At 47.6% G+C, this 14,376-nt stretch overlaps 1 protein-coding gene across 1 annotated transcript in view; it reads right to left on the bottom strand.

The window, feature by feature from the left end:
- The window catches only part of itga5 (integrin, alpha 5 (fibronectin receptor, alpha polypeptide)), a gene marked incomplete at its 5' end in the record, with an annotated part of 60,621 nt that overhangs the window by 16,904 nt on the left and 29,341 nt on the right, over positions 1-14,376 (bottom strand). The window contains 15 exons of the mRNA XM_083656473.1: positions 4,034-4,171; positions 4,389-4,546; positions 5,757-5,812; positions 7,952-8,065; positions 8,267-8,312; positions 8,401-8,592; positions 8,972-9,180; positions 9,766-9,818; positions 10,534-10,590; positions 11,229-11,275; positions 11,524-11,568; positions 11,679-11,804; positions 11,898-11,943; positions 12,036-12,097; positions 13,647-13,770. Coding sequence (XP_083512599.1) covers positions 4,034-4,171; positions 4,389-4,546; positions 5,757-5,812; positions 7,952-8,065; positions 8,267-8,312; positions 8,401-8,592; positions 8,972-9,180; positions 9,766-9,818; positions 10,534-10,590; positions 11,229-11,275; positions 11,524-11,568; positions 11,679-11,804; positions 11,898-11,943; positions 12,036-12,097; positions 13,647-13,770 — 1,473 coding nt within the window. The remainder of the gene's footprint in view (positions 1-4,033; positions 4,172-4,388; positions 4,547-5,756; positions 5,813-7,951; positions 8,066-8,266; positions 8,313-8,400; positions 8,593-8,971; positions 9,181-9,765; positions 9,819-10,533; positions 10,591-11,228; positions 11,276-11,523; positions 11,569-11,678; positions 11,805-11,897; positions 11,944-12,035; positions 12,098-13,646; positions 13,771-14,376) is intronic.

The following is a 14,376-nucleotide window of genomic DNA, read 5'->3' as shown; positions in this document are numbered from 1 at the left end:
GCTTCACACGCCTGAAGAAGAACAGTGTGAGAACTTCAGCTTCACACACCTGAAGAACAGTGTGAGAACTTCAGCTTCACACACCTGAAGAACAGTGTGAGAACTTCAGCTTCACACACCTGCCTGAAGAAGAACAGTGTGAGAACTTCAGCTTCACACACCTGAAGAAGAACAGTGTGAGAACTTCAGCTTCACACACCTGAAGAAGAACAGTATGAGAACTTCAGCTTCACACGCCTGAAGAACAGTGTGAGAACTTCAGCTTCACACACCTGAAGAACAGTGTGAGAACTTCAGCTTCACACACCTGAAGAACAGTGTGAGAACTTCAGCTTCACACACCTGCCTGAAGAAGAACAGTGTGAGAACTTCAGCTTCACACACCTGCCTGAAGAAGAACAGTATGAGAACTTCAGCTTCACACGCCTGAAGAAGAACAGTGTGAGAACTTCAGCTTCACACACCTGAAGAACAGTGTGAGAACTTCAGCTTCACACACCTGAAGAACAGTGTGAGAACTTCAGCTTCACACACCTGCCTGAAGAAGAACAGTGTGAGAACTTCAGCTTCACACGCCTGAAGAAGAACAGTGTGAGAACTTCAGCTTCACACACCTGAAGAAGAACAGTGTGAGAACTTCAGCTTCACACACCTGAAGAACAGTGTGAGAACTTCAGCTTCACACACCTGAAGAAGAACAGTGTGAGAACTTCAGCTTCACACGCCTGAAGAAGAACAGTGTGAGAACTTCAGCTTCACACACCTGAAGAACAGTGTGAGAACTTCAGCTTCACACACCTGAAGAACAGTGTGAGAACTTCAGCTTCACACGCCTGAAGAAGAACAGTGTGAGAACTTCAGCTTCACACGCCTGAAGAAGAACAGTGTGAGAACTTCAGCTTCACACGCCTGAAGAAGAACAGTGTGAGAACTTCAGCTTCACACGCCTGAAGAACAGTGTGAGAACTTCAGCTTCACACACCTGAAGAAGAACAGTGTGAGAACTTCAGCTTCACACGCCTGAAGAAGAACAGTGTGAGAACTTCAGCTTCACACGCCTGAAGAAGAACAGTGTGAGAACTTCAGCTTCACACGCCTGAAGAACAGTGTGAGAACTTCAGCTTCACACGCCTGAAGAACAGTGTGAGAACTTCAGCTTCACACACCTGAAGAAGAACAGTGTGAGAACTTCAGCTTCACACACCTGAAGAACAGTGTGAGAACTTCAGCTTCACACACCTGAAGAAGAACAGTGTGAGAACTTCAGCTTCACACGCCTGAAGAAGAACAGTGTGAGAACTTCAGCTTCACACGCCTGAAGAACAGTGTGAGAACTTCAGCTTCACACACCTGAAGAACAGTGTGAGAACTTCAGCTTCACACACCTGAAGAAGAACAGTGTGAGAACTTCAGCTTCACACACCTGAAGAACAGTGTGAGAACTTCAGCTTCACACACCTGAAGAAGAACAGTGTGAGAACTTCAGCTTCACACGCCTGAAGAAGAACAGTGTGAGAACTTCAGCTTCACACACCTGAAGAACAGTGTGAGAACTTCAGCTTCACACACCTGAAGAACAGTGTGAGAACTTCAGCTTCACACGCCTGAAGAAGAACAGTGTGAGAACTTCAGCTTCACACGCCTGAAGAAGAACAGTGTGAGAACTTCAGCTTCACACGCCTGAAGAAGAACAGTGTGAGAACTTCAGCTTCACACGCCTGAAGAACAGTGTGAGAACTTCAGCTTCACACGCCTGAAGAAGAACAGTGTGAGAACTTCAGCTGAGGCTGATGGAACATTACCAGGCCTGCCACACATTGTCAGAGAAATCAATACTTCATGTGTCTGTCTGTCTGATCAGGGCCAAGGCTGCGGTAGCATGATACTCACCCCCGGCTCTGTTTACACACACGCGTTCACATTCACACACGGCCGACGGGACAGATTCATGAAATATGTTGGCAGGTTTACACTGCTCCCACTCCCATTTTACACACACACACACACACACACACACACACACACACACACACACACACACACACACACACACACACACACACACACACACACACACACACACACACACACACACACACACACACACACACACACACACACACACACACACACACACACACACACACACGGAGGAGGGTTTGCCCCGTTCGGATGTTTGGGGGGGAAAAAAAGCTGCTAAAGCTGATATTTTAGCTTCAGTGACTCAAGGCCTCGCTTCAGCAAATAGACCACATCTGTTAGAGCCTCAATAGCTTTGATATCCAGGGGGAGAGACATCAATGACAGAGTTCAGTCCTGATCCAACAGGAAGAAGAGAGAGAAACACACAAGGACAGAGAGAGAGAGAGAGAGAAACAGAGAGAGAGAGAGAAACAGAGAGAGAGAGAGAGAGCGGAGAGGGGGGAGACGCGCGAGGGGGGGAGATCAAACTATGCTGCTCAATGCCGTTCTCCAGTCCAAGAAAGTGCTCCGATCCAGTTGCTGAGCGCACATATGGCGTTGCACACTGTGGCACAGCTGAACGCAGCCCCTCCTCCGCGCTGGCATAAAGACGATAAATCTCAACCAGATGGGCAAAACGGCCTGGCTGGGTTAGGGTTAGCCCCACCCAGACATACATACATAACCTTCTGTGTGTCTGTGTGTGCAGCTCTGCTCTGCTGCAACGAGACACCTATGAAGCGTTACACACACAGCCAAAGACAGGACCGAGAGCTGTTCCTGCCGGGGCCGTGAAACACTCGGCGCTGGGCTATACACACACATGCCTCACATTGTTCTATTGAAAACGGCTTTCCAGACACTCTGGACCCGGTCCCAGCAGAGCAGAACTCCTCGCTCTTTCACCAGGAGGCTGCTGCAGAGAGTCTGGCTGCTTGACGGTAAAGGCCTAAACATGGTCGTCCGTCCGCCTCGAATTGGAGCCGTCTCGCCGTCTGGCGGCGCCAGCGAGCCCTACATGCTGGGACGCCACTACACCCTCCCTCCTCCCACCCCCCTCCTCCTGTGGAAGCTCCGTGTGAAAATGGCGGAGATTGTGTGCCAGGCAGTCTGAATGAAATTGAATGTAACGTTCCCAATTCTATGTATTAAATTCAAAAAAATGACCCTCACCATTTGGGAAGGCTAAGCCACACAACTAGTTCGTTATAATCTAACATCATGCTTTGAAAGGCGACTTTACGACGAAGAGCCAAGGCAACGGCCAATCACAACTCTCCTGCAGCTGTCGTCACGCACGTATCGTCGCCGTGAAGTCACATTTTCGAGCAGCCCCCGTCAGCCGACGGCGGCCCCTCCCCGTAGGACGGCGCTCCACCCGCCGTCACACGGGGAGGGCGGGGCGAGGCTCTGACGGACGACCATGTTTAGGCCTTCAGGCAAAACATCTACTCAAGGTGGCTGATACTGACTTAACCATCAGCTCAGAGGGGGACAGAGTCTAAAAGTGCTCCACACACTATCTCATGCCTTCTGGTTCTGCCCTTCATGAACAGGATTCTGGGCCAGGGTATTTGACTGGTACTCTTAAGGCCTACAAAATAACCCTACAGCCGGAGGCAGAACTCGCCATCTTCGGCTGCTCGGAGTCCTCTCTGGACTTCCCTACAGCTGTGCAACAATCTCTGACACTGGGGACAACTGTCGCCAAAAAGACTTATTCTGAAGGAATGGAAGTCCTCCTCTTCGCCTTCTTTTCAGGTGTGGCTGATGGACATGATCTCTGTTGTACAGATGAAGAGACTCAGGTCCCTGAGAACCAACTCGCTTAGAAGGTTCTCAACTATCTGGGACCCTTTTTTTGGCCTACTTTGACGAGGTTAAGAATGACAGGTGACTGAGGTTGGGGCTGATGGATGGCTCTCCCGTCTGGTATCTCATGGACCCCTTACATGGGATCCCATCCCATCTCTTGTGAACACATGGGCATTTTATGCAGCTGGCCTGGTAGCACCCGTGTCTGAGCCTGTTTGTCTTGTATATTGTTCTATAAAAAATTGAAAAAAAGTACCTTCTGCTCAATGATGTGTGTTGTCTGGTAGTTGAGGATGGGCCGCAGGCCGTGGGAGTCAGCTGCAGCGTTTGGATCCAGGCTGAAGTTCAAGGCAACATAGATGGAGGAGAGCTTGTCCCTGAACTCCTTCTCATCCTGCAACACAACACAAAAGATCCATTCATTAGGCTTCTTGTTGTCCAAACATGATGGTTTTTTAAAGGACGTCCCCGAGGACATTAGTTCTCATCTTGACGTCAAATAATAATATTACTCCTTCATCTCTCCATATCTTGGGCTTATTCACCACAGGACGAGTGATCGTCATCATTATAGAGGTTAATCATAGTGGACGATGAAAAGCAAGGCGTACTCTTAGGTAGATCCTGGTGCTGTGACACACTTCGGCGCCGTGGTGCAGCCTCACGCTCTTCTGCAGCGAGGCCTGGTGGGAATCCTGGAACAAGGCCCTCTTCACTGCACCTTTCTGCTTGTGCTTGTGACTGTCCAGCTGCACCTCCACCTGGAAGTCTGGAACACATAACACACACACACACACACACACACACACACACGCACAGACACAGACACACGCACCCACACACACACACACACAGACACACGCACACACACACACACACACACACACACACACACACACAGACACACACACACGCACAGACACACGCACACACACACACACACACACACACACACACACACACACACGCGCGCACACACACACACACACACACACACAAATGAGCATTCATTGGCTGTGATGAATGTTCTTGCGTCGCGTAATGACAGGTTGAAAAAAAAGAGCATAAATACTCTCAAGCACACGGACAATGAAGTCAATGTAACTGAAATATAATGGTAGGCATATCGGAGAACCAGTGTTCCCCTACCATTCTACAGGCCTGGTGGGCCCGCCATGCCAACGACGCCCCCGCCAGGCCAGAAGAGGAAATGAAAAAAAAAAAAAAAAAAAATCCTGCTCAGCCCAAAATTTCAATAAACCTTTATGGCATATTATTCACAATACAACAATACTGGTGTTGACAGTAATAGAAGATGCCAAATCATTCAAAACAATAAGCATTTTGCTTTTAGGAGCATCGTGCCAGCGTGCGGCGCTGTTCCAAAATGTAAACATTCCAAACGTTCTGCTGGGAAACGCACATCCCATAATACAACTGTTCGCATCGCATCCCATAATAGTATGATGATACTTGGGATGCCATTGCGAACTTAGATGCGAACAGGTTATCTAAAAGTTTAGCGTCGCCAGCGAGGGCCCCCACCGTTGCGGTCGGGGTACATTTAGAAATCCCTCCAGGCCTGAAAAATGTTTCTAGGGGGAAACACTGCAGAGAACACTCGTATATAGAGGAAGGAGTCATTAGAGATCATCACTAAGTGGTTGATAGGGAATGGATATGAGAAGAAAAGGAGGGATAGTTATTAACCCATTGATACCTGATGCAGCATTTGTGTGTGTATCCCTTTAAGACCGCGGCCTTAAAGGGATACGCACACAAATGAGGGATATACACGTAAATGCTGCATCAGGTATCAATGGGTTAAAGCTGGATCATAGCCGATATTTGACGCACTGCTTTCCCTCTGTTGTCACTTGCCAAAGCACTTTAACCTACATTATGACTGTTAATACTGTGGCTATTTGACAGTTTTCCCCTGCATGTAACACAGTGCAGATGTGGAGAAGTTGGCTCACCAAGATCGTCTGGTAGGTACTTCCCATCGGCGGAGATGCAGAAAATCAGGTTGACACTGTGTTTGGACAGAAGGGGACAAGAGGACATAATGAGGGAAGCATATGTCTCCAGGGCAGAGAGTCAGTGTTCAGTAAGTACACACACACACACACACACACACACCAGAGACACATAAAGACACCCCACTCAGTCTGTCTCACTTATCGTCTCACGTGTCCTCTCTCCTCCTGGGCCAAGATGGCGTTTCTCAATGGCTGCTGTCAGCATGAGCTCTTTACAAGCCTCGCATATTACAACCAAATACAACACAATAACATGCGAAAAATGTCAACTGTTTTGGAGAAACACACTCTGGTATCTCGACTGCTCTGTCTGCTCTCACCAGTCAAGCTGATAAATGGTTGTGTCTACCACCGTCCTCCCCCCCCCCCGGCCCCCCCGGCCCCCCCACACACCGTGGAATGAGACTTAAGAAGGGTGAAATTGAGCAGAGTCTCGTGTTTCGCCGGCTGACCAGTCGACAGCGGGCGTCTGTAGCGCTCTCTCCCATGACATCAGCCACACAACACGCTGCAGCCCCCCTGTCCAAGAGTCAGCAACCCCCCCAAAGCCCCCAAAGCCTTTAGTAGTAAAGCCACACTGGAAGCACCGAGCGAAGAAGAAGAAGAAGAAGAAGAAGAAGAAGAAGAAGAAGAAGAAGAAGAAGAAGAAGAAGAAGAAGAAGAAGAAGAAGAAGAAGAAGAAGAAGAGAGGGAAGAAAAAGGGAAAGAAGGTCTTGGAGGGGAAAGGAAGGAAAGGGAAGAGGAGTGAAAGAGGAGAAGGAAAAAGACAGCGAGTACAAGGCTTCTTTAGTAAGAACTAGATGTGTGTACGCTCCTGCATCTGTGTCTGAGTGTGTGCACACTGCACACACTCAGACACAGTGAGCGTGTGCAGTAGTGTGCACACACACTCAGACACAGTGAGCGTGTGCAGTAGTGTGCACACACACTCAGACACAGTGAGCGTGTGCAGTAGTGTGCACACACACTCAGACACAGTGAGCGTGTGCAGTAGTGTGCACACACACTCAGACACAGTGAGCGTGTGCAGTAGTGTGCACACACACTCAGACACAGTGAGCGTGTGCAGTAGTGTGCACACACACTCAGACACAGTGAGCGTGTGCAGTAGTGTGCACACACTCAGACACAGTGAGCATGTGCAGCAGTGTGCACACACTCAGACACAGTGAGCATGTGTAGTAGTGTGTTCACACTCAGACACAGTGGGCGTGTGCAGCGTGCACACACTCAGACACAGTGGGCGTGTGCACACTGCACACACTCAGACACAGTGAGCGTGTGCAGTAGTGTGCACACACTCAGACACAGTGAGCGTGTGCAGCAGTGTGCAAGGGGATAAATAAAGAATAACTTAACTTAACTTAACTTAACTTAGTGTGCACACACTCAGACACAGTGAGTGTGTGCAGTAGTGTGCACACACTCAGACACAGTGAGCGTGTGCAGTGTGCACACACTCAGACACAGTGAGTGTGTGTAGTGTGCACACACTCAGACACAGTGAGTGTGCACACACACTCACTGTGTCTGAGTGTGTGCACACTGCACACGCTCACGGGAGTCTACGTGTCCTGATGTTTCCCAGCTGTGTTCCAGCACCAAACAATATCTCATTCAAAGGCAATGGCAAAAAAAAAAAAATCCAATTGGTCCCTCCCCCCTCCTCCAACAAGTCCTCATCGCCAGGGCAACGGAGCGTAATCAAGACACATGTGTGTATACAAGAGTTTCCTTTATGGATCTGGAATCTGGAGAGAAGCAGAGACATGAGCACGGTGTCAACCATGTGGAGCAGCGAGCGGCCAGCAGCCCTGTTTCCTCTGCCTGTCGCTGCTGGAAATGAATACCATGCACACAGCTCGAGGAGGCCGAGACGCGCTTCACAATGGCGTTATTCAGCGCGTTCTTTTGCAGAAACAGCACGCTACGACGCCGTTTTGAAAAGAGGTCAGCCCGATAAGAGCCGGGGTACTCAGAGAATATGAATACCGTGACTGTCGATGGGAAGGATATATTCCTTATCGCAGCTTCCTGTTAGGGTAGATCCGTGCTTATCTGTGTGAGAAAACAGGGAAGCCCGTCTTCCTGGAGGAGAGAGAGGCTAGTTTAGCCAGGCTTAAAATGCTCACCAGGAAACAGGCATGCTGCTGTTGCCGTTGGTGACGATGCAGTGTTTCTCCTCGGGGTTGATCATGGTGGGGTAGACTGTCAACGAGGCGCTGGTGTTGACTATTGGACGCGATCTGTGGGCAACAGAAAGGACCGCGATCAGAGAAAGTTGATATTTCCACGTGTATCATATAGCTGCTACAATGTAGCAGAGCAACAAAACGTGTATTGTATAGCTGCTACAATGTAGCAGAGCAACAAAACGTGTATTTTATAGCTGCTACAACGTAGCAGAGCAACAAATATGGAAACAATGGAATTCAAAAACAACATACCTATAAAGTATTGCCTTGTCGACACCAAAGGCACCGACAATAAGATCTGAGGACATAAATAGAACAGAATTAGATAGTGGACACTAAAAGCAGATACTGAGGGTTGTTAGATGCTTACTTCTATCAGCACTCACCTGGGTATCCGTTCATGTCCAGGTCATCGGCACCTCGAAGAGCAAATCCAAAGCTGGCAGGAATGGTCCCAGAGGCCCACTGGCCAGTGATCACCTGAGACGGCTTGTCCCCCAGTCCTCCTGAGTTTCCGTTATAGATGTAGACCTGTCCCTGTCGGTCGTCCCCTCCAAACGGACAGCTGATGGCCACATCTGCAGAAGAGAAGAAGACAGTTAGCACATCTCCCTGATTATCGTGAAACAAAAACGGTTCTTTGGTGAGAGAGAGACCGTTAGAAGGTTCGACTTTTAGTTCTACAAACATTTCTCAGAAGCAGAGTTCTTCTGGGAGCAGAAAGAATCTCATTGGTTGAGTTAAAACCTTTACAATGATTCCAGTGGGGGGGAAATTACATTATTTCTCCAGAGCAGTTCTGTCTCTGATTGATGTTTGTATTAAAACTCCAGTCTGTGGACCGTGAACATTTAGTCTTCATACAGGAACGATGTAGGAGCCAAGACAAAGAGACAAACCATTTATCTTTCTCCTCATACCTCCTAGTTATACTCCTACAACAATTCCCGTTCTCACCATTGAAGCCGTCCTGGTTGAGATCTCCCAGTGGTGCAATGGTGCTGCCAAATCTCCCGTACACCTGAGTGCCTGTCAGGTGAGGTAGGTGGGGCTCCAGGTTCAGGGGGCCACGCTGGAGGTAGACGTAGACCCGGCCCACCTCTTCCAGGCGGCCGTCGGAGCCGCGCACCATGAACATGGGCGCCCCCACCAGCAGGTCCACCAACCTGCAGAGAGGACGGGAAGATGGTCGGATCCGATCTAGATACTGTCCGGCTACTAGAGAGGAATGAGTCTGGAAGGACCTGGATGTTAGCACTTCCGGGTTCCCTCGTCTCAAAGGCAATGGGATTTCTGCATGTGGATTTTGGTGAAATGCTTCAAATGAGGTTTGTGGTTAATAAAAGTTTATGAAACTGAACTTTGTGTTCACTGTTCAACAAGATCATCTTCACAAATGAGGACCACTTTTATGATTTTCAAAGCGTAAATGTGATTTTTTTTTAAATTGTGATTTTCAGAAAATGCTTCAAAAGTAATAAAAGTGGTCCTCATTTGTGAAGATGATCTTGCTGAACACGAAGTTCGCCGTTTCTTAAAACTTTGTTAACCACAGACATTATTTGAGGCATTTAACCGAAATCCCCATACAAAAATCCCATTGACTCCTAGACGAGGGAACCAGGAAGTGCATGACTAGCTGATTTGGCCTACAAGAATACATCATCTCTGAGGTATTGAAATGAGATAAGAGCGACTCAGAGAGAGACAAGGAGAGAGACAAGAAGAGAGACCTGCCTCATACTACTCACCCATCATTGTTAATGTCAGTCGTCGCCACAGCATAGCCAAAATACGACCCCATCTGTGAAAACACCAGTGTTACTCCTGTTTCCACGACTGTGATCAGTGAACATCTCCACATCCAAAGTCATCAAGATTTGGTTTATTCTTAAATACAAAACAGTCACGCTACTGTAAAACTCACACATGCTGATAATAAGTCTGATTCATTGCTTGAATTAACAGAGATTTTCGTGAAAGCGCCGTGAAGCCTTGAAGCCTTTTCGCACTCGATGGACTTCATCTGGTGCCGTGTGTGTGTGTTGCAGCTCTGTTTGATTTCCAGCGTGATCCGGTCCTGAACCCGGGTCTGGAGCACAGAGCGCGCAGAAGCGGGCTGAATAGGCCAGACTCCCGAGTGTAAGCAAATTCACCCCCGGGTTTGTATTTGTTCAGCTGAGCCAATCAGCGCTGTTAAAAGCACCTCAGTGGCTCCGCGCTCCCAACTATTCCCAGAACCATTTGGACAAATTGCCCCTGCACTTTCCCCGCAATAATTGGGCTTTACCAGCAAACCACGAAAGAGCCTGACTGCTAAAGAGAACATCGTCACGGAAATTATTCCTGCTTTACAGCGACTCGACAAATTAAGAACTCTCATGAGATGAGGACCCGAGCAGTGGAAACACAGCGCGACCGGTGCTCGGAGGGGGCGGGGCTTTCTGTAGTTGATGGGGGCGGGGCTTTCTATAGATAATGGGGGCGGGGCTTCTTGTGTAGATGACGGGGAGACTCACCTGTTCACCAGTCAAGTCCATCATGGAGTCCAGGTTAGTGCCGTTCAGTATGGACACCTGCAACACAGCAGCCGCATATGGTGAATGTTTCGGGATATACTCTAACATAAGCATCATTTCTGTTATGGTATTCACTAAGAAATAATAAAGAAAATAAATCCGACTGTGACATATATCGCTAGGGCTGTTTTATTTCTTTCTTTTTCCTGCTGTATAGAGAGGCAAAGTGAACGTCACTTCCTGCTTCAGCACTGTACCAGAGATTTTCATCCGCCATTTATTTTCCCATAGACATTTGGTCAAATGCTTATGAGAATAGTTTTACTTGGTCAAACCAAACGGTTCAGATATATTTAGAATCGGGAGAGACCATAGAACATTTCACCTGGACCCAAACTTAAAAACACAACATAGAAAAAATCTGCCACTTTTTTACGTTTTGGTCTGAGCGAAATGTTATGCGATCTCTCCTGTTTCTAAATATATCTGAACCGTTTGGTTTGACCAAGTAAAACTATTTGTATAAGCATTTTACCAAATGTCTATGGGAAAATAAATGGCGGATGAAAATCTCTGGTACAGTGGCTGAAGCAGGAAGTGACGTTCACTTTGGCTCTCTATTAGTCCCAGCAGTGCAAAGCCCAGTCCTCTCACTACCTCTCTGCAAAATCAGAGGAATGATGGAGTCTTCTTACCAGACCATAAAGCTGCCGTTGTCCTTTTGGAACGCCAGCCACAAAATCTGAGAGGAGCACAGAGAGAAGGAGCAAAGATTTAAGAGGGAACATATCATACAGGTCAAAACAGCCTGCAACTCTGTGTGTGTGTGTGTGTGTGTGTGTGTGTGTGTGTGTGTGTGTGTGTGTGTGTGTGTGTGTGTGTGTGTGTGTGTGTGTGTGTGCATGCATGTGGGTGTGTGTGTGTGTCATTTTATTCCATGAACACCACACCTAGCATTGTAGCTGTATAACCTATTATTGATGGTCTTACCTTCCTCCTCATCACCACTGAATTCCCCAACTGCAACAGAGTAGCCTGCAGGCAGCATGAGAGTACAGATGTTAGCCTTAGCTTAGCACAGGTAAACATAGAAGAAACGTGCTAATGTGCATTTTATTATAACAGTTTCAGTCAGCCGCTCTTACCTCGATAGCTGTCGTCAGAGGTGGCCTCCACCTGTCTGGTCTCTTTCTGGCCCTCCACAAACTGAAAGAAATAGCCTGGGTAATAAGCTTTGATGATCTCCTCCTTGGCTGCAGAGATCACCTGGCCTGGAGTGAAGACAGAAGATACACTTAGAAAAACCATGGTGGTCTTCAAAGGTGAATGAGGCTTGTGACAGAGGTTCAGATGATTCATTGTACCTTGCCAGTAGTAGCTGCCTGGACCTCCCAAAACCACTTTGCCATTCTGAAAGATCAATGCTTTGCATTAGTAGGCTTGAAAACATAAAACACATGATGACAGACACCTGTGGGGCTTCACGAAAAACGAGTTGATACCTTTGTGAAGTCAGCGCTGAATCCTCCCTGACAGTACCCCTGTCCAGACTCCCCATTCACCTCTGAAACACAGACAGGAAGTACTTCATGTATCATTTGTGTTATTCATAAACATCTTAAAAACTGTTCAATATCCTGTTAAGGTAACAGATAAGCTATGATTCTAGACAGGCTAAAGTGGTTCTCAAACTTTTTCACGTCAAGGACCCCTAAACTGACACAAATTAGCCCACGGACCCACAAGATTTTGCTTCAGGGTCCCCCAGCTGATAAGATCTTTGCGGTTTTCTTTTCATGATCCAGTAAGTCAAGATAATCCACAGACCTTGTTGTGAGCAGTTTCATGGAGGAACTATTTTCTTTTGACCGAACTACACCCGCTAGCTGCTAGCTAGTTCGGTCCTACATGAGACTGCAAAAGAAAATAGTTCCTACATGAAACTGCACACAACAAGATCTGTGCGTTACCTTGAGTAACCGGGTCATGATATCTGGAAAGAGACATTGCTGTTGAGTTTATCAAATGGATTTTTTGGGTGCTTCGAGCACCACAAGCCGAGTACCATCCAGTTCCATTGTATTCAAGAGAAGGCAAACATCTCTATGTCCGATATCTCCAAAACTCAGGCAACTAACACAAAACGATATAGATGGATAAATAGCATTACAGGTGAGAGGGAATATATGTATTTTGGATTTTAGGGTGAGCTGTTCCTTTAATAATGAAATCAAGCAGGGACTGGCTGGGTCTCCATGGAGTAAGATGATTGATGACCACACAGAGGGCTTAGGTGTGTTTCTATAGGTCGTATATAGTCTCTGGAAGCTGTTAGCCTCTGTTACCTGATACTATATCCATCTCCTGTCTGTTACCTGATACTATATCCATCTCCTCTGTCTGTTACCTGATACTATATCCATCTCCTCTGTCTGTTACCTGATACTATATCCATCTCCTCTGTCTGTTACCTGATACTATATCCATCTCCTCTGTCTTGAAGCACAATTGAGCCCTTATCTCCTCTCAGCAGAGGACAGCTGTCATGTTAAGGTGGGTGGGAACATCGATCTCCAGCAGTGTCGGGCAAGTTGCTTTCAAAATGTAATATACTACATATTACTAGTTACTTTCACTTGAAAGTAATAAGTTACTTTACAATACTACTGTCTGTGTAGAGTAACTCGTTACTTATTACACTACTTTTATATTACTTTCAGCAAAATAACTGCAGTAGCAGAATGACATCGCCGCCCCGGAACCATCCCGAAAAATAATTTCAACCGTCTTGAAGTCAGTGTAGACAATCCAAAATTCTAAAACTTTTCTTTTGTTATTGTCATCTATAGTGGTTATTTGCATAAAAACACACAATTTGATTAGGAAATGAGTGTATCTTTATTTAAATATGTGGTTTGATTTTTTTTTAAGTAACTCAATTTGAAACTTGTGTTACTTGACAAAGTAAGTGGTATAATATTACTGACATCCTATTGGTAATAAGTTATATTACTGAGTTACTGCTAAAAGTAATATATGACATGTACTTTTGTAACGAGTTACCCCCCAATACTGATCTCGAGACATGTTCAGTGGTGAGTGCTGGTACCCACCTGTGCGGCAGGGGGCGTACTCCACAAATTTGGTGAAGTTATGGACCGAGAGGTAGCAGGTTCCTGTAGCGTCAGACAGGGGGATGTCCTTATTAGATCGCCAGGAGTAGAGAGGGGCGCAGGCCTGGAAGGGGGGGGGAGATGGTGGAGGAGGGGGTGGAGAGAGATGGTGCAGGAGGGGGTGGAGAGAGATGGTGGAGGAGGGGTGGGGAGAGATGGTGCAGGAGGGGGTGGGGAGAGATGGTGGAGGAGGGGGGTGGAGAGAGATGGTGGAGGAGGGGGGTGGAGGAGAGATGGTGGAGGAGGGGGTGGGGAGAGATGGTGGGGTGGAGGAGGGGGTGGAGAGAGATGGTGGAGGAGGGGTGGGGAGAGATGGTGGAGGAGGGGGGTGGAGAGAGGTTAGGTGGGACATGTTTTTCCAGTTGCAACAACAGCCCGCTGAACTCAGGAGGAGACCCGGTGCCGAGGTCAGTGATACATCTGGAGCGGGGTAACCAACCACGTAACTCAACCCAGGTCACACAACCCAACCCATACAATCAGACCCGACAACAGCCGGCTCAACTTTGATGTAACGGCGTCGTCGGGGGGGGGGGGGGCACAAAACATTTCTCCACGGTGTTCCGAGAATAGAAGTGAAAATTGGACACGAATCACAACAACTCAACGGACAATAACCTCGGAGAACATACACACACACCCCCCCCCCGGCCGCCATGACATCAGAGTG

Source organism: Poromitra crassiceps (assembly GCF_964638095.1).
Source record: "Poromitra crassiceps genome assembly, chromosome: 20".
NCBI classification, from domain to species: domain Eukaryota; kingdom Metazoa; phylum Chordata; class Actinopteri; order Beryciformes; family Melamphaidae; genus Poromitra; species Poromitra crassiceps.
This window is presented reverse-complemented; position numbering and strand designations above follow the sequence as displayed.